At 47.1% G+C, this 26,143-nt stretch overlaps 1 protein-coding gene across 1 annotated transcript in view; it reads right to left on the bottom strand.

The window, feature by feature from the left end:
- Positions 1–25,379, bottom strand: part of myo10l1 (myosin X, like 1) — a 73,618-nt gene extending 48,239 nt beyond the window's left edge. Inside the window, exons 1-2 of the mRNA XM_049001882.1 lie at positions 24,994–25,379; positions 6,873–6,971 (exon numbers count right to left, since the gene is read on the bottom strand). Coding sequence (XP_048857839.1) covers positions 6,873–6,971; positions 24,994–25,014 — 120 coding nt within the window. The 5' untranslated portion in view covers positions 25,015–25,379. The remainder of the gene's footprint in view (positions 1–6,872; positions 6,972–24,993) is intronic.
- Between the last annotated feature and the right edge of the window lie 764 nt (positions 25,380–26,143).

The following is a 26,143-nucleotide window of genomic DNA, read 5'->3' on the forward strand; positions in this document are numbered from 1 at the left end:
GTCACGGTTCACCCCAGACGTTCCTCGCCTTCCTCGCTCCCCTGACGAGGTCCCATCGTCAGGACACGCCTGACTGAGAAAGTACTTCTTTTCCATGATTGCCCCAGCGGCTCCTCCTCAGAGCCACGCCTCTCCCAGCTGTGCCCTGTCTTCTGTGAGGTCTGACTCAGCATCGCGAGATCTTCATACCCGCATTCATACCCGCGCCTGTCTCCTCGTGCACTGACCTCTGTTTCTTTCCATAGACCAGAAGCCACACTTAGCTCATCACCTCCGACCAACGCCCTTTGCCCAACTTGTACCCGCACCCTGGATTTTGATTACTGCCTCTGCCTGCTGCCGACCAATGACAATCACCCGACTTTTGCATGGATCACAGATCTCAACTGCCACCTCTACCCCAATCACCAAGTACCACCTTCGCCCTCTTTCGCCAACTCTGATTCCGGCTGTGCGAAACCTTTGGAAATAAAGATCACGCTTTCCTTCCTGATCTGCGCCAGCGTCTACCTTTCGTGTTTCATCACAATCACCAGTTAATTTCCACGAGAGCTGCAAAGTTCTAACAGCGCTTGTGAACTAACGCTCAAATAATCGCACGCACTTTCAGACAATCTACTTCAAACCGTCATTGAAAAGGCTTCTCAAAATATGCCAGCGTTTTCTGAGCCACGAACGTCACTGAAGCGCTAAAGGTCAATTTATGTAAATGACATTTCCTCGAAGCAAAATTAAATGAAGCAGAAGGCTTCATTTGATTTGCACAAGAAGCACAGCTCACGGTCAGAAGACCAAGTACAAAGTAGCGGCTAGTTTCCTGCAATCATCTTATTCTACAGGCAGAGTATGACCATCAGACACCCCAAAGCAAGGTTCTTCAAGTAATCTCATAAACAGCGATGAGCACAAATGTGTGACAATAGCAGCAAAGGGATTAAGGACTTTAAGATGAAATGCTGTGGGTAGAAATCTCAGGGGTTTTGTTTATAACCATCCGTATAATACAGAATTTTTTGGCAAGAACAGCTGGTTGCACAATTTGCTTTGGATAATAGTCAAGCAAGGGGCGGCATGGTGGTGCAGTGGTTAGCACTGTTGCCTCACACCAGGGACTCAGGTTCGAGTCTCCGCCTGGGTCACATGTGTGTGGAGTTTGCATGTTCTCCCCATGTTGTTGTGGGGTTTTCTCTGGGTACTCCGGTTTCCCCCCCACATGCTGAGGCTAATTGGAGTTACTAAATTGCCCGTAGGTGTGCATGTGTGAGTGACTGGTGTGTGAGTGTGCCCTGCGATGGGCTGGCCCCCCATCCTGGGTTGTTCCCTGCCTCGTACCCATTGCTTCCAGGATAAGCTCCGGACCCCCCCCCCCCCCCCCCGTGACCCAGTAAGATAAGCGGTTTGGAAAATGGATGGATGGATAAAAGCCAAGCATGACAACTACAGCACAATATTTTAATAATGAAGAAACTAAAGCCTAGAGATGAGTTGATGGACCGAGTGAAGTCGAGTCATTTTATTGCCATCTCAGTGTCATGGAGCAGCACACAAAGAACAGTACAGAAACAACAAATACCAAACAATTAATACTGGGGGGGGGGGGGGGGGGGGGGTAGACACAGAATAATATAAAACATACTGAAGTTTTCCTAGAGCCTGAGCCTGCAAACCAATGAACTGTTATTTTCCAAGTAATGCTTATGGAAGTATACAAGTCATAATGGTCTGGGGGTGTGTGATGCCATTATATATCCAGATGTATCCACACATATGTAAATGCAGATGCACACAACCAGATAATTACTATCAGAAATCAGACCTTTGATGTAGGAAGTCGTTCAGCATAATTTGAATCAAAAGAGAGTACATTCTTTGAACGTTTCACTGGAGACATCATCATGTATGGCAAATTCAATCTTGTAGTGGGATTTGAGAGACCCTTCCATGGAGGATCAATTTGCAGGACGGAAGGCAATGCAACTGGGATTTGTGCTCCCATATAAATTAGTCACTGATCTCTCAGTGTCGCTAGTCGCTAACCCTAACAATACACTACAAGACTTTGAAAAGACTATGAAATGACTTGCTAAAGTCTGACAGTTACTTCTAAAGACGATGTGTCTTTTTTTGTCACGGATTATGATTTTTGAGGATCTTGCAGGGTTACTATTTGCAAGACTGCAGCTAGATTCCATTTGATATTATTTCCCATCATGCTTCTGGTGGAAATTTACAGGAAGAGAAAAACCGTAGAACAATGAAGTAGAAACAGAAGCAACGCTTGGCCACAGCTGTTCACGTGTGCCGGTTCGCTGTGATAAAACAGTAACAAAGAGAAGACATCATGGAATGTGGACACAACTCTTGTTGCATGAGTGAGGACAGCAAAGTCTGTCTATCCTCCGTGTCTCTCAGCTCTACCTGAGATCCTCTTCCCACTTTCCTGCTTCCTGTCTGGATGTTGACAATGTCCACATCACTATTTGCATGAGCCAAAAGTAAAGACCTATGATAATATTAAATATTACTGATTTTATCCAAACTTCAAGACATGAAAAAGATTGACTTAAAACAACTTTCCCAAACACCTTACACCAAGCAATCAAGATGACAGGAATGTGCCACAACTCTAGCAGAAATTTCATGATTTCCCACTGGGAAATTGGCGACACTGGTGAAACCTCTTGGGCCGTTTGCTGTACAGCCAGCGTAAGGGGTCTGGCATCTCCTGGCTCACATCTCAAGGTTAACTGAAGAAACTGAACTGGAACAGCTGATATCACGTTGGTGAATATGCAAAACAGAGTGACAGGAGCAGCCGGGATATGGAAATTCACCAAAAGCAGGGTAAAAGGGAGGAGTCTGGGTGACTCATACCCCTAAGTACACAGAACCAGCAGAGAATATCACCTAAATGTTCACACCAGTATCAGCAGCTGTTCACTGAATATGTGTACATGTGCAGATATGTTTGGGAATCCTGTGGACACCAGTTCCCTGTTTCTCTATTTTCTGGTAGTGACCACATAACAATCCCGTCCAGGGTGAATGTCTGGTCTTGTGCCCTATGCAGAATTGGACAGGCTTCAGGACGCCCACGAGCCAATGCTGGATAAGTGATTGAAAGATGGATGGATGGATGGGTGGATGGATGGGTGAATGGGCGGATGGATGGGTGAATGGGTGGATATATGAGTGGATGGATGGATGGGCGGATGGATGGATAGATGGGCGGATGGATGGGCGGATTCTTATGTTGCACTTCTGGCCCATGAATAGTCTTCTAGAGCCACTCGACTCACCAAGGTATCTGGGAAAATTGCTAATTAGCCTCATCATGTGTGACAGTAGGATTCCATAAAGGCAAAGCGTTCCCACCAAAACCCATCTCTAAATCAACTGGTTGGGGTGAAGAGTTTGCTTCCATCATTCCCTATATCTCCAGTACAGCCTCACTCTCTGCACAACAAGAGAATGTGTGTGAGAGAGAGAGAGAGGGAGACAGAGGAATGCATAGCTGAGAGTGTTTCGGAGAATATAGCGAGCTGTCGTGGTTTTTTGACAATATTTTGTAACATAAAACCGCAGATCGTTCCAGGAGCCACAGGGCAAGTGTGCAGGTCACAGGCTGAGGCTTTTGCTGGAGGAAAATAAGCTCCAGGCCACAGCTGAGGCACCTTCATGGGGAACCTGTCATTTATAGCTACATGCTATGGATATTTTATATGGTGCTGACCTTTGGGACCACAATGAGTTACTTCTCAGGACAGATAGGGTCTCACCCAGCCGTCTTTGTTCCCCTCGTTTTAAACTAGACTTTAGAGTAATCAGAGTGGTGATCACATGTCGTGCTCAGGTCACAGGGGTCGTGAGATGTCAATGCTGCGTTAGTCGCATGACTCAGCACACCCAAACACCGGCTGCGTGCTTGATTAGAGCTCAGTTAGAGCCACACCTGTCTCCCAGCTGGTTGTTGGATCCACACCCATCGTGGCCCCAGCAGACATCCCTTGGCAAATCTGTCAGTCTAGAAATCCATGACACCACACAGCTCCCAAATCCTCCTTCTTTGTCACTACCCCCCCCCCCCCCCATGCTTCCCCGGTGCACCACTGCACCTAGAGGAGGCAGATTACAGGCGGGCCCCCTCCCAGCCGGCCATACCCTGCTCGCACGTCCACGCGGCTGTGGATTAATGAGAGACACTCGTCTCCGCTGCTGTGGAAACACTGCAGCCGTTTCCATGGCAACACCGCACCGTACTAGCTCGTAGCAGGGTTGAGGGGTGGCGCAGTCTTGCAGCAAAGGAGGCTGACCAGAGGGCCAGTGAAGAGCAGACAGCAAGAGAGAAGCAAGAGCATCATCGTAACTCCCATCCTTCATAACGAACCTATCCAGTAGGAGCTGAATATCAAACAGATGCCAAGGCACATACAGTGAATGTGTCACACCTCAAACTGCAAGCACTGGGGAAGAAACAGTGTAATAGAATACATCCATTCTACCCCAAAGGCATTGCAGCTTGCAAACGTGTGGCTGAGCAGGGTAGAATGCTTTATCAGTGATCAGAAGGTTGCTGGATCAAATCCCACACTTGGCAGTGTGATTTCACCATCGGGCCCCAGAGCAAGGCCTGTAATCCCCAGTTGTTCCAGGGACTGTTGAATCTTGCTTTCTCTCAAAAATGTATGTCCCTTTGGCTAAATAATCCGGTAAATAAGCAAAACACAGAGACAAAGATTTATATCAAAATAGCAGGATGTCGGCAGGCTTCCCTGACATCAAAAGTTTTATTTAGTCATAATTCAAAGCAATTTCCATCAAAACATGAAAAGCACTAAACAGATATGTAACCCGAGATTTGCTCTTGGTAAATATTACTTCTAAATAACTGTAAAGATGACAATGATAATGATGATGACAATGATGCTGGTGATGACACATGAGCTATGGTGACAGGGGTCACATGACTCACAGTGCCAGTATTAAGGATTCAGGTGCTTGTTCGCCCTGCCACTGAAACACAAAGGCACAAACCTCCCCCTGTACCACCTTCAGGCTTTCATCAGGAAATCGAGCCTGGGAGTTTCCTGAGTGTGGTGGCTGCATCACAACACTGAAATGGGAAGAGTGCAGCAGGTCCCTCCCCATGACAGTGAAGCACATCAGGGAAACTAATATTAGTCTGAGGCTTAAAGTATCCAACCCCATCTGTGGCAGAGGTTTTCCACAATCCACGCTGCCCTGGAAATGAGAGATGAGTCCAAGATCTACAGTTGAGTCAGAGGACAGAAGAAGAACCTGGCAGAGAACGAAAGCACTCTGAGGAAGCAGAACGACCAACTGAGTGTGAGAAAGCGATACGGGATGGAGGAGTTTTAGGCCAAATGGTCCAGACACGGCAGGGGGCAGGTGCGGTACGCAGTTGTCTTGAGTAAGATATGGCCCTGCACCAAGTCCAATGCCACCGTTTAAAGGTCTAGGGGCCATATATCTCAGCCAATAAATGTCCGTGAACAGACGTGGAGGCGGGGGGTAATTCCACAGAAAGCTCTACAAATGTGTAAGGGGCTCAGATCACACGGTTTAAACACCTGGGCACACGACAGACATAACGGCATTCGACAGACAGTGAGATAGAGATGCAGGAATGCGGTGCTGTGATCGATGCCGGAACAAGAAGATACACTACTGAATGATGAGCTGTTTAGTTTTAATCATTTTATGTGTTTCCATGGTAACTGATAACCAGATGTATGAAGTATCCTTTGGTAATAGTTACTAGGGGTTTAAAAAGCATAAAAATGGACAGATGAACATATAATATAGCTACATAAAGCACATCTCTGACGCCCTCTCCACGATCACAGGAATCACCTTTGCGGAGACCTGCTTATACTTTGAGGACCAAAGGTGCTCCTCTCCAGTTATTGTTAGAAGATTTTTAAATAAATATCTTTTAGTCCCTTTAAAATGCCACCTAACTCTTGTGACAGACCCCCCATGACACAACTCGTCACGTAAGACAGCACTCTCATCATTAGCAGAAAGTCATTAGCCTGATGCAAGTGCGACGGCGATCAAAATGGAAATAAAAGCAACCGGCGAAAATCTGTCAGTGCTGTGCATCAGCTTCCAAAGACAGTCCTTTGAATCCTAGAGTTACAGTTAGACTCTCTGCAGTTTCAAATATCAAAGCAAATCTTGACAAGAAAGTCATTTCCGACCGCTTCAGTTTTTAAAAATCACTTGGCAACGCGACAGGCATCTCTCAGGAGGATGTTTTTTTTTTTTGTTGCTCTTTTGATCGATTTACAGGATAAAAAATGTGTCCCTTTTTTCTCTCCTTCCTCGCTCCTATTTTCTCTTCTCCCTCTCTCTTTATCTCTCAGTCTCTTTCCCTCTATTTTCCCCCCTTTCTCCCTCACTCTATGTCCCTCTGTTTCCTCTCTCCCATGGCTGCCTTTGTCCCCCTGCCTGTGTGCTTGGCTCGGGATTCCCTCCAGACACAAAGGTCTCGCTCAATGTCAGATAGATAAGCAAGACCACAGCATTTGGTTCATTCAAGACTCTGGTTCTGTGCTTCTCCTGGGGTCCGTCTGTCCCGGGGCGGCAAGGGTGGGTAAAAGAAAGAGGAGACTGTATTCACCCATACAGACACACAATTACAGTACAAACCCAACAGCTAATGCTACACATGCACCTCCCTGGCCTTGCTGACCATCCGGACTCCTGCTATCCGTGGCCCTATCATTGTGTCAGATCGACTCCTTCCTGGAAAACTCATTTGCATATCATATGAAAACCCCTGGCTGTCAACAATTGACAGGAAATATCTGACGGCTGTGGAGAGCAAGGAAGACGCGAGATCTTACCTCCCCGTAGTCCGTGGTGAGGACGAGCGAGCCATCGTCACAGGAATTGACCGTGGAGGCCAGGAGCTGATCCTTGTCCCTCACCCAGACGCGAGCTCCCTGCAGCAAAGAGGCAGAGGGACCAGTGATTAATGAACAGGCTTGCTGCCTGGGCTGCGGCCTAGGGGCCACAGTGATCAGGGGGCCCACATTGGCCCTCTAGTTTCGTTTTTATTATTATTATTATTATTATTTTAAGTGATCCTTTATTGGTTGTTTATTTGTTTGGAGTTGGTGATTGGTTAAAACTGAATGGGGAGACCAGTTCTACATGCACCATTTTTTGGGAGGATTTATACCATTCTGTATTTTTTGGTGTGTGTGTGTCCACAGACTATTTCTTATATATAATCAATTTTACTGGCCTGATCGCTGAGTTATGAGCCTGAATACCCCTGAACTCATTAATCTACCGCTGCTTGTAACTACCGTTGTGGCTCCTGTTTCCTGTCCTGTTGCTATCTGGTATTATAAATGCTGTGCGACTGCATGACAACAAACTGCTGTGCTTCACCGCTATAGAAGAACAACAGAAATCAGTGGCTGATTCTTAATGGGGCTCGCCGATGCCACCTAGCTGCCGCGAGTGAGGCATGACTTGGGCCATCCGCTACATTTGGCAACCTCCCATCCCCCCATAGCTGGATAGCGAAAATGTTAGCCCAAATTTTTCACCCACTAAGAACATTAGAATGAGGGGGATCAATATGATGAGGAAACCCAATGCAAGGTCAGAGCTCATGGAGAATGATCCTCATTAAGTATTAAACGGCTTGGGGAGCCATGGGGAGGGGTATGGCAAACACTACAAGCTATATTCTGTAGTTCGCTTAACACATCAGTAAAGATGAAAAACCAGACAGTCAAATGATATCTCATCCATCATTCCTGCCGACGGGTTTCTCTATTGGAGGCTTGGGCACATGGTCATCGGGGTTGAATATTTTTCTAGCGTTACAGCGGTGGGGTGGGCAGTGCTTCAGAGCTGTAGTGGGGGGCCGAAACCCAGTGCCTTCATTTCTTTAAGAGGGCTCACTTTGAAGTGTGATCCACCCCCAAGAACCGCTGTAGCGAGTCCCCGCTTCCCGTGGGCTAATCAGGCTGCAGCAGAATGGAAAGGTGGCGAAGTGAAGCAACGATTCGCACATGAGGGTGAGATCAGAGCAGGTCTGATCCATCTCCCTGCCGCTCTTAGTGAAAACACAAGGTTTCCCTCTCCTTGCCAACTCAAGGCCATCCCCGCATGTCACTGTAATGCAAGCAGACAGTGTGTACAGTGATCATAATTCCGAATTTGCCCTTCATGGATCCTGGGACCTCAGCTGGTGCCAGAAAAGCATAAATACTCAACTCACAGAACACCCCCCCCCCCCGCCGAAGTCATTCGGCAGCATCAGAACTGAGTGTTGAAGAAGGAATATTGACTGTCGACGTCATGTGAAGAGACACGCAACAAATCCACTAGACTTTTGGTTTTTTGGTCGGAAACAGTGACAAAATGCTCTTTCAGGTTCAGGCACATTCTGCTTAGACTTCCTGAGTTGGTCTGACTCAGGACAGGAAGTTACCATTTCAGACCAGCTTCTGCTGAAGTGTTTCAGACATTATGTGAGCTGTTGTTACCACAGTGTGTTAAGTTGGGCCAGAATCTGCTGAAGAAACAGTTCAAATAAGGAACTGCATGGCTTCCCTGAGAAGATCCACATTCCGGCAGGATTTAGAAACGTATTTTATTAATGCGAACGCTTGCTGGTGCTATCAAGCTAACTTTAAACTCACAATTGCATCATCAGTCATACAGCTGATTGGCACAAGGAAGGAATTTGGCAGAGGAGATTTTGAATGACTGAATCAGTAAGTCATGATAAAGCAGATGAGAATGTGACAATTGTCTAGTTAGGACTCTGTGGAGGTTAAAAACCATTGTGGCCAGAAGGTTGCAGGTTCAAATCCCTCTATTTGCATAAGGGTTTCTAAAGCACCACGTGCCCTTCTTGAGATCTTGAGATGTACTCAGGGCAGAACATCTGGGATGCTTCCCCAAGAGGGAGTTTTGGGTGTTTGCGGGTTTGGTGGTTAATTAAAATTAGCCTCAAACCTGTACTTGCCCAGTCTCAGTTACTGTAATAAGATAGCGGCAGATCCTCTGGTTTTGGATTTGAGGCGACCTAAATTAAAGGTGAGCATTTCACAGAATGTAATGGCAGGTAGCCTAGTTTCAATTTCTTAGCCAGTAAAAAGGTTATAAGTCATCAGCTAAGACAAAGTAAATCTTAGCCGTAGCCCCTTGCTTTACTGGTGTGGTGACAAAGATGTGGCCTTCACCTCTACACATGGACACATGGGTTAGTTGCGATTTGCAAGCCCTGCAGTTCCATCTCACATGGCCCATTGGAGATATCTCTGGCAAAATTCCATACATAGAATAACAGAGAGGGAACCAAGATCCACACAGCCAGCATCTGAAGCTGTGCAGAATAAGGAAGTGGAACATGTAGGCAGTGGAGGTGATAGTGAGGGGTGGGCAGGGGGGGGGTTCAGGAAACTAATTTTAACAGCGAGTTTGCATGCTTCTTCTGTGGGGTTTTTTGAGGCCCATAAGTTCAACCAGCGGCTGCAGGGGATTGTGGGAAGGAAAAGCTGAGGCCTGCTGGGAGATGAAAGCCCTCACCCATGACTACACCCCCAACCTCCTTAAACCCTCAAGCAGATCCGACGCTGCCATGCTACGAAGAGATAACTACGTTAAAATCACCCCCGTCTCTATTGCTCAAAAAGTGCCTTGAGCTGCCACCTCCAGGGTTCCCTGTCACTAAATGTGACATCTGACCTGTGCTCTTCCGCCCCAAGGGACCAGGTCCTTGTTCCTGTCCCCTGTGTTCTGGGGGACGGAGAGTAGGGGCTACCCTGGAAATAATGGCTTCCACGAGCATGCCTGCTCTGGGGGAGTCGCCGTCAAAGCCGGCTGAAGGTGATCCGTTCAGAAAGGACCTTGCGTGAAATAAAAGGACTGAGGATATCTGAAGAGCGTTTCCTGGCAACTGACACTACGTGGCAGACTCAGGCTCACCCAGAAAGCAGCTCTCTGAAGCTGCAGAACCTGTCTTGAATTACCATCACCTTGCTAAAAAATACCTCTCCTAAATATTCAGGTGTCCTTTCAGCACTGCCCTCTCTGTCCCCGGGGCCACTTGAGCCTTCGAAACGCCCTGAACAAGCGGAAGCTAATCGACGGAGTCTGTCATCGCATTACTTGATCCAATTAGACCGGTGACCCATCTCCACGCTCTCGGGCTTTGGGACTCAACGCTGGAAATACCGACCGGCAGCAGCCGAAGGACGGACCCGGGATTGTCCGACGTGAGGGGGCCGAGTCCTGGATTGCTGTGCCGTCAACTTTCCCTGCTCCGTTTTCACAGATTCCTGAACTCTGTCTGCGGCTAAGGCACCCAAGGCTAATCACATTACAATGACTATGCAAAGAACTCAAACACCGATGATCACCAATGTCACCCCTCCAGGAGTAGTGGTATTATAAAGAACAGCCCTTCTGATTCAACTCCAACAATAACACGTTGTAGACCTGTTATGCTTGGACAAGCATTTGGGTTGAGGAATCCATCTCATGGGCCCACATTATCCTACGACCAGTAACGATTTCGCTTACAAGCTCATGTCACTGGCAGCTATTTTATCCGTTGCCTTATTATTTTCAGCTAAAAGCTAAAGCCCTCCCAGCAAGGATTATTTACCGCGTGCATTACACACCAGACTCAGCATTATGCTGTATGAGAATGTTACCATAGTTACCACTATGACATCATTCCCACGCACCCCTGCTCGCATCAGGCCACACCCACCGACGAACAGAATCCCCCCCCCACCCCGAGTTCTCCCACGCAATCAGAAATAGAGGGACGTCCTCCAGGACTGCAGGGGTGGTTGCCAGCCAGTCAGACCGTCCCCTTCACGCTACCGCTCCGCTCTGCACGCTTCACTCTGCATTCTCATGTCACTAGCTATCTTAGCACACGGACGTTGTGTTAGAACGCGTTACATTTTTTTTTTTTTTTTGCTTGGATTACATTCGACACTGAAAAGTATTACAGATACATCGTCTCTCCCAAAATTTCCAGGGGTCTCAAATTGTCAGTGGCTCCCTGACAACCACAAATGATGCGCAATGTCCCAGAAATCTGTTGTTCTGATATTCAGCGGCGCTAAAATTACCCAGCAAGAAGTTCCCTCTCCACAACCCCACCCCATCAGCAAATACTTCCCTTGGCACAGCAGTACCCACCCACCCTTCCAGCACTAGGTCTGAACAACACCCAGTTTTTAATAGTGTCATACCTTCCAGACATTTTAACGCAGTCCGGGTTTTTTCAAAAGCAACATTATTATTGCTTTTTTTGCTAATTATTCCATAATTTTCCCAAAAAAATTTACCGAAGGGGAGGGAGATGAATTGAATGAAAAAACCACGGTACTACCATAATATTACCATACCACCCAAGCCTAGCCAGCATCCCACCCCATCCCGGCTGTCTGTTATCTTCCTTTCTGAAATCGATACGCCTCATGTGGAATGTCTCACGACAGCGGATTAGTAGCCCACTTAAGAGGAATCAGGAGTATTTAATTTTTTTTTCTATATTCTGTATTAACGTGGATTTCACTTCGACCCTACGGTTATAACATGCTGTACAGTGGACATGAAAGAATAATTAATTTTACTGTCCCCAGCCACCCCCACACCCCCCCCCCCCCTTCACTGGCAGTTACCCGGGGTATTTCCTTTGTGGAAGTAGCCCTAACTGTAAAAAAAGGTTGTTGACCCCAGGACCCAGAACACCACAGATTACCATTCAGGCAGGGTGTGGGAGGTATCACAACTAATCCTGAGTCTTCTGAATATGATAAACATCTGGAGAGACCTTGGAGGGCAGGGGACCAGTCGAGTCATGTTGATAGAGAGGCTGAAGATCAAAGCCCCAGTGATCCCATCTCTCGGCAGCAGGAGGCAGCTTGGTTGAGGGAGGTAAGGCCAGGCGGACCTGCTGTGGTGTAGCGTAGCTGAGGCCGGGTCACGACCACAGTGACCCCGATTTCAGTGCCGTCCAGGTGTGGGCTGGTTCCCTTGTGTCTGACCCACAAACACCGCCAGCTTTGAAATCCAATCCCCATATACAGCTCTACAACACGAAATTTCACCCGGCGGCATACCATTCCTCTGATGGCCGTCATGCTATGCTACTAAGTTCTCCGATGCTGTTTTCACCAGAGGCGACGTCTGAGCAGTTGCCTGTTATCTTATGTTACTCCAGACCAAGCACAGGTGGTATGAGGTCAAGGAAACTGCCATCCATACTGGCTAACTGCAGTCTCCAAGGGTGTGTGACTTGGCAAGCTTGGTAACTCCTCTGTGCCTCTGATCAGAAGGTCGCTGGTTCACGTCCTTGTTGGGCCCTTAAGCATGAAACAAATCCTCTGAAATTCTCCAGGTGATGGATAAGTGGCCTGACCCTATTCTCAGACCCCAAGCTTCATTCTCAACCCTATGTGTGTGTGTGTGTGTGTGTGTGTGTGTGTGTGTGTGTCTCAAAGCGGAGCGTGATAGGATTTCAAACAAGAAGCATTCCAATGTCCTTGTGCGGACGGCACATAAGGCATGTCAACTTCTCACTGACGTCATTTCTCGTTGTCAGATTGTTGGTTTCTGAACGCCTAGAGAGTGTACCTGTTTAAATGATTTGTTTAAGTACAGGTGAGTGTAATTCAGCAGAAAGGCCTGGTCAGTCCAGATTTCATTTCCTCCTTTTCAAATAAATTTCCCTTCTCCCTATAGGTTGCTGAATATTTGATGCATTGGAGGTCAGTTCATCCCTACACCAGATCATGACCCCCATAACAAGCCGTCAGTAAACTCATTTCCCCTCATTTCCCCCCGTCGGCTAGCTCGCCACCTAACTGTGCTCTGCGTGGCACTGGGAACATCCCACTGCTCACTCATTTTCTGAGGATGCAGTAACCCAAAAGCCCCAGATTAGGGTCACTGGGGCGGTTCTGCAGCTGACTGAATGCAGCTATGAAATGTACATGATTGTAGCATATTAGCTACTGGACACAGCAGCAACGCAGTGGTGATACACCCCCTGCGGTGTGTATGTCCGTTGTTAGGTGGAGTCATCTTGTCACATGATTGCTGGGCATTTTGGCGGATACATGGATGAATTAGTGATGGAGGAAACCATGGTGAGATATTAGCTAATGGACGGCAATCCCAGGGGGGGAGTGAAATACCCCGGGCGCACAAGAACAATTAAAAAACAAAACAAAGGAAGATGGCGGACATGTCACTCCTGAGAAACGCATTAGCCCACCTCTCAGTCCTGAGAGGTACAGCCTGGGGGGGGGGGGTATGTCAGTGATGTCGCACACGAACTGAGCACGGGACCATTCTGCCTACTGACACACACACCCACACATAATACATGTTGGTGTACCCATCTAAATGGGGCCCATCCATTCATTTCTATGGGAAAAACCCTAATCCCAGTCACAACACCCTTAACCCCTACCCAGCCCTAACCTTAACCATAAGTAACCAACCCAAATACAAGACTTTTGGCATTTTCTATTGCATTCACAGATTTTTATAAAACTGAGGTTATCCACATAGGGAATTTCAGGTTTTACTACACTTTGGGTACAATTTGGTACTCAAATGTAATCTATGCAAGCCCCCCCCCACACACATACACACACCATCCATTTCTATGAGAAAAACCCTAATCTTGGCAATGACAACCCTAACCCAACCCTAACCCTAACCCTAACTCTAACCCTAACCCAACCCTAACCTTTTCCATTTTTAGGTTTCTGATTGCAGTCACAATCAAACGTCAAAATAACAGATTTTATCATATCGAGGGGACATTTTTTTCCCCACAATGTAATGTATCCATAACCCACACACACGCACACACCAGCACTCATTAAATAAATTCCCCCTGCCTGGATATATTATGACTTGCAGGTTTCTAAATCTCCACAGAGGTCAATAACATCAGAGCCACACATCTGAATGTGCAAATTAAACCGCGGCTTAGACAGAATCACACAGAGTCCCACAGGCAGCGAGGCCATAACTCACAGTCCCCATCTCAGCCTGGTTACTGTGACCTTTTCTTCAGAGTGGCTACCAGATGGCCGTCAACAAAGCCTAGCTGTGGAAATGATCTGGCAGGCGCGCTAAAGTCTACAAGCGAACCTCAGCAGAATAAGGGCTAGAAAGCCCCGGAAAGAGAAATGCACCATCCAGCAGCACAGGCCGACCTCGAGGGGGCAGGGGGGGGATGAGGGGCAGGGGGGGGATGGGGGGCAGGGCGGGGAGGTGTCAGTTGAAACTAAAGTGCACTCACATTTTCTGATGCTTCTGGTCATGCAAGCTGCTCAGGACAACAGCTTCAGTAGCTGGAACTAAAAATGATTTTGGTTCAAGTTGCATGGGAGGGATCTGGTGCTGCACCCTTGGGCCCGAGACTAAAGTCGAACTGCAGGCAATAAAATGTCCATCTGTACGAATACATAGACTTTGAAGGCACTATGGGTAAGTGCCTGTTAAATGACACGGGCTAAATGCAGATGGACACATCAGTTCCTGAAACACAGAGACGCTTTGAGCATCTGGGAAGCAATCTACACTCACGGTCCCAACTTCAAAAACCTCACTAAATAATACATTTTTTTTCCACAAAATGGAATGACCGCTAATCATTCCACACTACAGATCCCAGGGGAACGGCCCAGCCCAGTGGTACTGTAATTACACTGAGCTCCATGGCTGGCAGTGAAATTTATAAAGCAAAATCCTACAGGATTGGATCCATTTACTGCTCAACGACAGCATCTCTCCAGCCAATTCTCTGTAACACAATTTTGCAGGCAGATTTTAAACAATCAGAAACAGGTACAATCAGCCATACCATCGCAGGCACCCAAAGGCTAAGAACACTGTCCCAGTGTCACGTTCGAGTACCAGACCAACCCCCCCAGGCACACATTAAAAGGACCAGACAAAGTATCAATGAAGACGCGTCGGTGTTGCTAAGTTCGGAAAATCCTATTGTAAATTGATTACCAGAAACTAACTGAAACTCGCAGACACTACTCACTACAACAGTTTCAACTGAGTCCGAGACAGAAAGTAAACAATGACAGAGTCCTACCTGACCAGCAGAAATCCAGAACAGAGCTTGAAGCCCACTGGATTTATCCACTGGACTACAGGGACATGCCCCGACTGGGTTTTGTAAAAGACTTCACTTGCCCATCAAGTGATGTTTACAATGAGGTTTTTCTAATCACCCTATGTCCTCCAGTAATTAGCATGCTCTGCTTTTAAAACCATCCATTTTCTGAAACATCTTGCCTCATTCAGGGTCACAGGAGGTCCACAGCCTATGCTGGAGGCTACAGGCACAAGGCAGAGAACAACCCACGAGGAGAACATGCAAACTCCACACACACGGAACCTAGCCGGAGACCTGAACCCATGTCCCAGAGGAACAAGGCAGGAGTGCTAGCCAATGCACCACCATGCCACCCCCACTTTTCACACCAACATTAATACACTGACATTTAAATGACATTTAAATTAAATTAAAATCTTTCACTCAGCAGTTTTCCATGAATTCCGATTCATGTCAAGGAATGTAACTTTGCACACTGGAATGCTTGTGTTCTTCCATATCCCATCTTCTCTACCTTGAGATGTTCAGGTGAGAGTGAAGCTTGGGGTGCGAGTGCAGGGTCAGCTATTTATCTAGTGCTCCTGGGGGAGAGGGAGTGGGGGGGGGGGGGTTAAGGGCCTTGCTCAAGGGCCCAAAGGCAATGTGAAGTCCTATTTTGACAAGCACGGGATTCCAAATGGTGATCTTTCAGAACAGAGGTACAGGGTCTTATCCGAGTAAACCCCACAAGCCTCCCCCGTCAGAACACCTGTGCTGGAAATTATTCACAACTGGAATTAGCCTGGAAGCACATGCCAGAAAATGAATCGCAAAAGCACTAAGTGCATTAGCCACAAAAATTAAATAATTATCATTTGTATTACTGAATAGACAGCAGGGTGAATAACACCTTTATATTCTGCTTAAAGAGTGAGACAAAGATCCATACTGAGACAAAAATTAGTCCAGGCATCCCAACCCTGTGCCCTATGCTGCGTCACACAGGCTCCAGACCACCCCCCCCCCTTCCACCCCCATGACCGGGAGAAGCGGCTAGGAGATGGATGGATGCAGGGATGGAGAGTAAGGACCAGCACCAGAACATAAACAGAGCAGGTGATATTTTAATGCTCCGTGCATTTGGCCGAGGAGCTGTAGTTACCCACAGCAAATAAGGGGAAAAAAGAGGCTTCAGAACGGAACCAACAATAATCCGTCAGTGACACCACCAGATAAATGGGTCTGTTGCTGTTGCTACCATGGAAACAGGAAAGCATGTGAAAAATCACAGGTATTCAGAGCAAATGAGATCTTAACGAAACTGACAGATTATCCATGGTCCCGCAATTATAATGAGCACGTGTATTTTTTTAAGATGAATCTCATTGCTGTAATGCATACAGGCAACCTTGTGTCATTACTTTCAAATATGTCATTAGAGTAACTTGCAATTAGACCATTTCTCGCCATGAACGGAAAGCATGCGCCACTGCAGATCCCACTCTTGCAATGCGTGCATGCAGATGTTTATTTTAATGTCGCTAAAGGCCGCAATTTGTGTTTTCGGCACCATCCAATTTCAACAAAGGGCCTTTCCGATGAGGGTCATAGGGCTACATCGTCCTGTACCTCCTCATTACACAGAAGGGTCTGGATACGCAGGAGCTGGTCAATCATCAGGATTAGATCATTGTTACTGAGAGGTGTGGAAAGCCAGGGATTATGACACCTCTGGAAAACTCTGAAAATGACTTTACTGGTTAGTATTTTTGACAATGATGCACTCTGACCCCCCCTCTGCAGAAAATAAGCTGTGTAGGTATTTTCCATAGCGGAGGACCAGGGATGTTGCTGTGGTCTTTCACCACTTAAACGAGGTCTCAGAGTACCAGCCTGCAAGCTAGATACGGCCCACAAGATGGCTTTACATGTCCGCGACGTTTTTATTTCATTCTGAAATCTGGCCTGCAGATCGATCTTTCATTTTCCACAGGGAATAAAAAACAACGTATTATCATTCCAGCAATCAGCACGTTTCACCGCCTGCAAAGCCGCTCGATGCCGATCGGTGAGCTTCACCGAATATCCATCCATCCATCCATCCATTTTCCAAACCGCATATCCTACTGGGTCGCGGGGGGTCCGGAGCCTATCCCGGAAGCAATGGGCACGGGGCAGGGAACAACCCATGATGGGGGGCCAGCCCATCGCAGGGCACACTCACACATGCACTCCTACGGGCAATCTAGCAACTCCAATTAGCCTCAGCATGTCTTTGGACTTTGGGGGGTATCCGGAGGAAACCCCACGACAACATGGGGAGAACATGCCAACTCCACACACATGTGACCCAGGCGGAGACTCGAACCTGGGTCCCAGAGGTGTGAGGCAACAGTGCTAACCACTGCACCACCATGCCGGCCCATACAGTGCTAACCACTGCACCACCATGCCGGCCACGCTGCCGAATATCGCTACCGGTAACATTAGCCACAAATATATCAGCCGAAATTTCCTCATAAGACTCCCCTTTAATGCCTTTAAACCACAGACTTACTATGCAGTGGAATATGAATCATGCTCCTTTGAGAAAAGTGCCGTCAGCTTCAGGAAAAAAGCACAAGTCCCTAAATTCACAGAACCTTCTTATGGCTCCACTGAATATTTACATCACCGGATCCAATCTACGTAACTGTCAAAAATCCCTGTTCCTCTCCCTGAGGAGCGTGACAATCGCTGACCTAAGCGTTGTGCACTAAGAGCTTTACCAGATTCTCACGGCCCCAGTCTTTCACACAAATTCGCCGCCAGTAATTTAAACACAGAACCTCGAGTCCAGCTCTGTATATGAGCTCTTGCTCCAATTCAGTTAGAAATCTCCCGAACCACGGCATCCCAGTAGTGCTCAGCAACACAGCAAGAATTCTCTAGAAAAAACACCTACTTCCTTCACCTTGCAGTTGCGCAGTAAGAGCAGGGGAACATTCTGCAAGTTCATGCTTTTTATGTCACTGCCTTTCATATCTTCAAGACTTAAATATCTCCCAGCATCAGTACTACCTACTATGCCACTAACACCAGAACAATCGTACCTCAAAATGTCTCCCATAACCCAATTCTGTCACCTGCTTTGTGTTGGGGGCTCACTAACATCTTTGCTTCCGCTCATCATCTTCCCAAACAGTTCCGATGTCGTTTTCAAAGCCATCTCTCCGACTCGTGCACCAGGCGCTCATCCAACTAGCTACAGATGGCCCCACAGAGTTGGCCAACAGGGATAGTTTCTCACATAAAATAACTGAAATGGTACCAACGAGGTTCCCAGAGAGTTTCACTCTTTACTGGAAGGATAAGTACAAAATAACTGTCCTCATCTGTTTTAGAAAGAAAAAGAAAGTTGACCCAAAGAAACAACATCGGGTGAAACATCCGGACTGAGTTCCTTCGGAATACAAACCTCCCTGAAGTGATTTGTTCAAATCAATTATTCACACACAAAAGAAGTTGTGTGCTAAGCAGGCCAAATAAAAGAGGACCCAAGGTGAGCTCTCCCCATCTGCCTAAAGCAGACGCTCTGCTTTTTGAAGTGAAACACAGACTTTTGAGGTTCCATCAACAGCATTTTAGCCTCACAAACAGACATCTTTCAGCCCCACTTCCTGTTGCACACATGCTAACATGTTGCTGTCATTTCAACCCAAAGATATAAAAGAAAATATGGACACTGGTTGCCTGGCACCTCCCATTGTTCACCCTGTGAGGTCTGTCCCTTTCCTCTAAATAGTGGGATTCACAAACGTCGCCCTTTTAGCGCTACACCCTTCATAAACGACAACAGCACAAACTCCAGACGTCCGCTAAGCTAATGCTAGGTTCAGTCGTGATTTACTGGTGAATCGTCTATTATCCCAAGAAAAACAATGTCCTGTGCCAAGCACAATCAGGCATGCCTGAAACAGCCATGCACTCCCAATGGCTGGGTTTTTTATAAACTAACCCCTGATGGTGCAAAGGCTCCTCCTGAACACAGTCAGCGGTCATAGCCCTCTGCAGGAATCCAGGATTCCTGTTGGGCACCAGCTCATTAACACAGCGCAAGATGATTTATTGTCCCTCTCTAAAGTGGCTAGCCGAGCCTAAATCTTGATGAGACAAGCAAGATTTTTTGGCATCTCACAGAAACGAATAAACGTGACTGCACTGCCTTCAATAATAAGCCAGTACAGGTAATCCATCTTTCACTGTGTGAAAGGTTGGGGGGCACTTCTAGGTGACGAATGGACCTGCAGTCCATTTGTGAGTAGACATCTGCCCCACCCACGAGCAGGAACTGAGGAATTGTACCTCTGAAAAAGAACTGAGGTTGTTTGAAGGGATGGTGGATGCATGCGACGCATATCGGTCGTCTGCAATCTTTTTTAGTGAAAGTCAACAAGTTGAGGGACCTGTGTCTGTACTTTGAGAAGGGCTTCTGAGTTTGGGTGGGGGCTCAGTGAATAAAGCTATTGTCGCTTCCTCCAGGTTTGTGACTTGTGTGTGTATCTCTCCTATGAGTCCTGCAGTCCAAAAACATGTGACGTGGGAGGGCTGGCAACTTCAAACTGCCCACTGTGTGAGTGCCCTGTACTGGACAAATTCTTTGGGCTTCAAGCATATGCTTTGCTAACCACACATTAGATATGCAGCTATGAATGGTGGTTTAGTCTGTGCACCTCCCATTAGGGCTGCTCGATTATCAAAAATCATAATCATGACTATTTTGGTCGATATTGTGATTTAACACGATTACTCATGGACTCTTGAGTTTTAAACAGTGGATGTACTTGAACTCTAATAATAATTCAACTGAGAAACAAATAAAAAGGGGCTGGATTTATACGCTGGACTTATAACCGAGCATCAGTGTGAAACAAAATGCGGCACAATAATTGCTTTATCTCGATTAATTTTGATAATCACTAGAAACCAAGGTCGCAATTGAAATAAAAAAATTGATTGGGCAGGTAAAGAGGCAAATAAAACCTCAAATATCAGCTATAAATGCAGGTGAGCAAAGACAGGCCTCCTGTGCTGTTTCTGAGTTAATCAAAGAATATCGACCATCAGAAATGGCGGGAAATGGCAGAGTTGTCTGGCAGGGTGATGTCTATACTCGACACTGTGGAAATTAAAGCCACTTCTCGGCAAATGACCAAACCGCATATATGGTAACGTGGGATACTGGGGAGGTTTTGCGTCCCTCAGGAACTCACTGACAGAGTGCTGTAGAGAAGAGGATTATCTTCACTCTTCACTGTGCAAACCCACGCTCTTCAGCCAGGAGCCCATCAATCACCGAGCCGCAGGAGCAGGACACAATAACGGCTATTCTGGATGGATTAGCTGGAAAAGTCCCAGAAGGCATGAAATCTGGATACAGAGCAGCAGGTGGAGTAGTGGTTTCTGTTCCGGCGAAAAGCATTTAAACTTAAAGATGACTGAATCCATATGGTTTGTGTATCACTTAGGGTCGCTGCATTTCTCTCTACAACATAAATGTGAAGGCACTGCATTGTTCTCCTTGGGGGGGGGGGGGGGTCACAGCCTGCTGATCGAGGTGCAAGCAGCACTCTACCATCCAAGGGCTACTTTAATCCAGCTGAGGCGAGCAACCTTTGGAAGGGAAGGCAGGTCCTCAGAGACCAGCACAGAGCTGATTCACCCAGCAAGTCAGCACAGACAACAGAGTGAGGCCCCAGACACAGTGAAGTCCACACACCTGAGAATAAACGATGCTTTATTTGCCTTTTGCACAAGTACATTGGAATGCTTATTTGCATATATCCCATCATGCTCTCCTTCAAGACATACAGCTTGAGGATCAGCTCATTTACCCGGCACCCTAGAGCATTACGGGCAGATTAAAGGCCTTGCTCAAAGGTCCAAAGGAAATGTAATTTCCCCTCAGAAACTGGTGTTCTAGGCAGTTGCCCATGTCATCCAATGCGTTGACTGGCATCGCACATCTGACAGGGTGAGCTTCCCTCCCCTTCATTTTCTTAATCCTGGTTACCTGCCGACAGAAGCTTACTGACAATCACCTACCTAAAGAGGCTCCTCCTTACTGACATCATTCCAGCAAGCAGAGGATGTTAAAAGCGCTTTGCTCCTAGAAGTGGTTACAAAGTCATACAACTATGCTAAGTACCAGAACAGGGATCCCTGGAAGCAGGGGAAGCAAATAGCGGCTATATTCGGCTAACTTTTTTCAACTGCAGTTTTGAGGAAAGATGAAGTTCAAGGTGGAGGCAAAGAGAGTGACTGCAATGGCCTTTGGCTTGCTTGGTTTTACATCCCGTTTATTCATTTGCACCTTGGCTGAAACCCAACATCAGCAAGGACAACTTGAGGGCAGGACACTACGCCACCCACGCACATTCCAGCCAAATTAAGCTATTTTTAATTAAACGGCAAAGAGTGTACCCCCAAAAAAGGAAGACTAGTGTAAAAAACCAAAGCAGTGAATCAAACTGACTACCAACCTGTGACTGGGAACTCCAAAGCTATAGCGTGTGTAATAGCATCTAACACAAGGCGCATAAAGCATAATAGAGGTCAGTAGAGAGACCACAATCTATCCTAAATCTACCCCACAGCTGTGAAACAGACCAATGTGGAAGGTTTAATTGGATTTCACCGTGTAATCGGCCTGCCCAAGCATATAATAGCAGTGTCTCTGATGGGGAGAGGCAACAGGCAACCAGCTGGAGTGAACATAACTTATGACTTTGCCCTAAACTGCCTGCTGCCCTCTTGTGACAGAAAAATGCCCACACGGGTAGGAGCAGACCAGTCAGTGCGGACACATGGCTGCGGGCACCTTCTTCTATGCCAGCAGTCTGCTCCCCCAAATGATCAGAAAATGGAGCCAAGGTCTGAAAGAATAAAACAAGGATTTGAAACCCATGGAGGGTGGAATTAACCTTTGACCTTGAACTTTATTGGTTGCCGTCGGTTTAAGATGTTGGTCATTGCCAGCATGTAGTAGTCCCACCCACCATATGTTCTCAAGCCTTCTAGCATGATTAGGGGAGGCGACTCTCGATCAAAGGGTGATATCATAGGCATCCACGTCTGTATGAACGGATGAGATTGGGTGGGCGTGGCTTTCCAGAGGTGGGCGTGGCTTTCCAGTGGTTTCACATCATTTCACAACTGCCTTTCAAAGGCCACATGCGGAGACTGTGTAGGTAGGATTAAGACTCGGCCACTTCCCCCGTCCCCACCAACCCATTACGGCCCCCCACCCCGGCCCACCTGCCGTCCCCACTGTGTGTCCAACTCCGGGCATCCACACAAAGTGCAAGCTGTTTCTCCTCGCCACTGAAAAAGGCTGGGCGGGTTTGGGGAGGCGGGGTACGATGTAACGGCCATCCTCTCTCTGTTCAGAACCATGCAGCTTTGGACCGGTGCTGCCAAACCAGACGCCTGCCAGGGTCACAGACTGGAGCCCCCCCTGTTCCTCCCCGACCACAGATGTCCTCATGGGACAATGGGACTGGGTGACAAACTTAAAAAAAGCCAGAGAACCAGAAAGATACAAACTCCTTTTAGTTTCCGCCAGCAGTGACCCTGCCTCTGAGTGTCACTGCCTCCTCGGAGCATCCAGTCTTACTGCCGCTTTGCTTTCATTGGAAGATGCATCTGAAGTATAATGTCTGAACATGCACTCGAGCTGTGAACTCGCCACCTGCTTACATATGCCCCCGAAACATCAGTCACTTAGATTATATAATTTAATCCTCATTAAGTCTGCTGCATGGGCATTAAAATGTACAGCTTCTAAAGATTCTCCCAGAAATGCTATTAGCTGTGTAGATGCCTTTCTTTCTGCTTAAGATACCTTGCAGTTGATTAAAGACGAAGCGTAATGAAATGCATAGCACTGCCGAGAGTGAAAGTGATAATAAAACATATTGATCGATTGCCACCTCAACGTCCACGCCCCGTCTGGCACTGATGGCCAGTGGATCCGTACGCAGTGAGTTTACGTGGGTGGACACTAGGACCCAGGTGAACGGGAAACATGCAGGCTGTCCTCCAGGCTGACATTCCGCAATCGCGCAGACGGGGTGTTTTTTTAGGGTGTATTAGCTCAGCCAAGATACAAATCCCTGCACCTCCGTCACCAAGGTGGGTCGTGGAGGTGTCGGGGAAGCGACGGCAGGAAACCAGTACTGGCAGGAAACCAATGCTGGCGTGAAACGACCATAGCATAGCAATGGCCATAATGCGGACCCCAGAATACCCACCGTGTCCAGGGGCGGGAGCTGGACAAGCAGGTGCTCTGTCAAGGAGGATGTTAATAAAAACTGAGGAAACGTATCACTGATCACAGACCAGTCAAAGAACTGACAGTTACACACTGCTCTCTGAAAGCAGCGTGAAATAACTTTCACCCAAAGAAACGAATACACAGCAGGCTCGCTATACGTGAATGGATTATAGCCCATAACGTAAATTCTTAAACTGCCAAACATCTTACATCACACATGGTTCAATGTAAGCTTCCCCAATTAGGGGGTTTAATTTTGAGAGTAGTATGAAGACTGACCCTAACCAACTCCTCACCTACCCCCAGCCCTCCCCAGACAGTGGCAGAGAGCCCTCCAGGCAACGGAGGGTGTGTAAGGGAGGTGATTAAACAGGGTCCCAGCAGCGCCCTCGTGGGGGGAGGGGGGGGCTGCATTCAGGAGAACAACCATCTTGAACTTGAGCCTCAGAACGTTAAGGTGCATCTTCATCTGACATCATGACAGGACCCGCCCCAACCAGCCAGAATCATGAAGTTCCCTTGCATGGATAGTGGGCAAACAAGGTGTGTCATTTTTAGGATCTGTGCAGCAAAGCCGAAATAATGTTGGTGTGATGCCTGGTGAGGCCCAATCCCTGGTGTGCAAAATCAGTAAGATAATGACCTGGGGCTACGTGTGGCTTTGTTTTCTCTCCTTTCCTTAGGGGAATAAACGGCCCATACCAGTGTCATCAAGATTCTCGGCTGATGCCGGAAAAAATGTTTAATTTGCGTGTAAAGAATGACTGTCAGCTTTTGCAATAATCTAATGCAAATATTAATCGCCGCTGGCTATTCTTAACCATAAATGTTATAAACTTGGCGCCAGAAAAAGTCACCTTGGGCGGCTATGTGTGCTCTGTTGATTTTTTTATTATAAAACACGATTGCATACATTTTGCTGGGAGGAAAGCAGCCGCGTCCTTCGCATAAGGCGCGCGCCCCTTGCGAAGCGGGCACACGCGTGATACATACTTGCAGATCCCCGAGCACGGATGCTGGCATCCCACAGCCTGTCACCCAGAGATCCGCATGCTACCAACTATGCGGGCAATCCAGATCACCTGGCCACGCCACGATGCATAACGTACGCCTTACAGGGGGCTACGGGAGAGATAGCGCACGGATGGGATCGCTGATGCCCCCTAATCCCACTCACCCAAAACGACAGATATAGCGCATATTTCTGCAAGCCGGGAGCGTTTTCATATACACGCGTTGATCCAATCCAGCTGATCGGGTGACTGTTAGAAACAGACGACAACTGTCGCCCAAGGTGTGATTTTCTCACTTCTTAAAAACGGAAGGCAGCACGAAAATGTGTGTGATAATAACCAACCAATACTTAAATTTTCAGTCCCAAGTCGTCGGAATACACGGTACAAACCGTTACCCAGCTGCAAATCGTTAACCACTTGTGTTAGAACTGAGTTGGTGCTTCTTAATTTGAATGCATGATTGTCACGGATTGCTGTACACAGCATAAAAAATATATAAAATATAAACCATACTCGACCTCAGTAAAGAAGGCATCCATTCCCAGCTGTTCCGCTTCCAAAGGACAGTCGCTCCGGTAATCACACGGTAACAATACCAAGGATTTCGCGCTGAATGGTGATATTACAGTGCAGCTTGCAGGCGCTTTCCATTCACGACCCTAACACAGACGGTCTGCCATTCGCATCCCCTTCAGTTGGATCGGCAGCCTAAGAAATGGGGCGAGATGCAGACCGCCGCACTTTATGAGGACAACCGCAGTTTGCGTGACCGCTGTCTTCTTATTCCTGTGGCGACCGAAAAAGAATGAACACACTCTTTGGTCCAAAGCAAACCTCCTTTCCCGCACCGTTTCCTTAACTGCACCACTGTAGATCCAGCGTGTTTGACTTAGAACCGGTTCACTGAAGGTTTAATATAAAAGGGCGGAGATTCACGTAAAAACCCCGCCCCGGTCGCGCCCACCCCCAACGCAACATTAACATCATCTTATGACAAGATTAGGTATATTCCTTTACACAATTTCAGTAACATTTTAGTAATGCTGTTATTTTTTATTTAACTACGAGGTTCATGTTTCGTTCTTAGCACACTAGTCCCTACAAGTAATAGAAGAATTGCCAGGTATTTTAAGACAATTTAGATAGAATAATTTATTTAAAATGCACGACATTAATCTTTTCAAATATTTTCCGCAACAGTATCGACTTTATTTTCAACGCCGCCGAATATAATTCGGTCAGATTTCACGCTCCAGCATTAGGGAAAAGTGTTACATAAGGAAATGTTCAGTTCTGCGGCTCACTTGCTCGGTTTGAGAAAAGGCGTAAGACTCCAACGGCGTTTCCATGGCAGCAGAAATGTCACTCCTGAAGGACATGAAAAAACGATAAAAGGATGGAGTAGGCAATCAGCCCACATTTGCGTGTAGATGGCACTTTTGCGAGGAAAAATAAGGTCAGCGTGACAGAGGGACTGCCTTATTCTATTAAGAAAAAAAAACTATCGTACCCACGTGTCTGTCATGAAGAAACAGACAGACAGCCTCCCCACTTCCAGGACAGGGTGTCTGATTGGTAGTGGCTCAGCATAAACACTCACTTTTCGCTTATGATTCGGATTATTAATATATTTATGTTCACCATCAGATCAGAAAATAATCACAATAA

Source organism: Brienomyrus brachyistius, unplaced genomic scaffold, assembly GCF_023856365.1.
Source record: "Brienomyrus brachyistius isolate T26 unplaced genomic scaffold, BBRACH_0.4 scaffold62, whole genome shotgun sequence".
NCBI classification, from domain to species: domain Eukaryota; kingdom Metazoa; phylum Chordata; class Actinopteri; order Osteoglossiformes; family Mormyridae; genus Brienomyrus; species Brienomyrus brachyistius.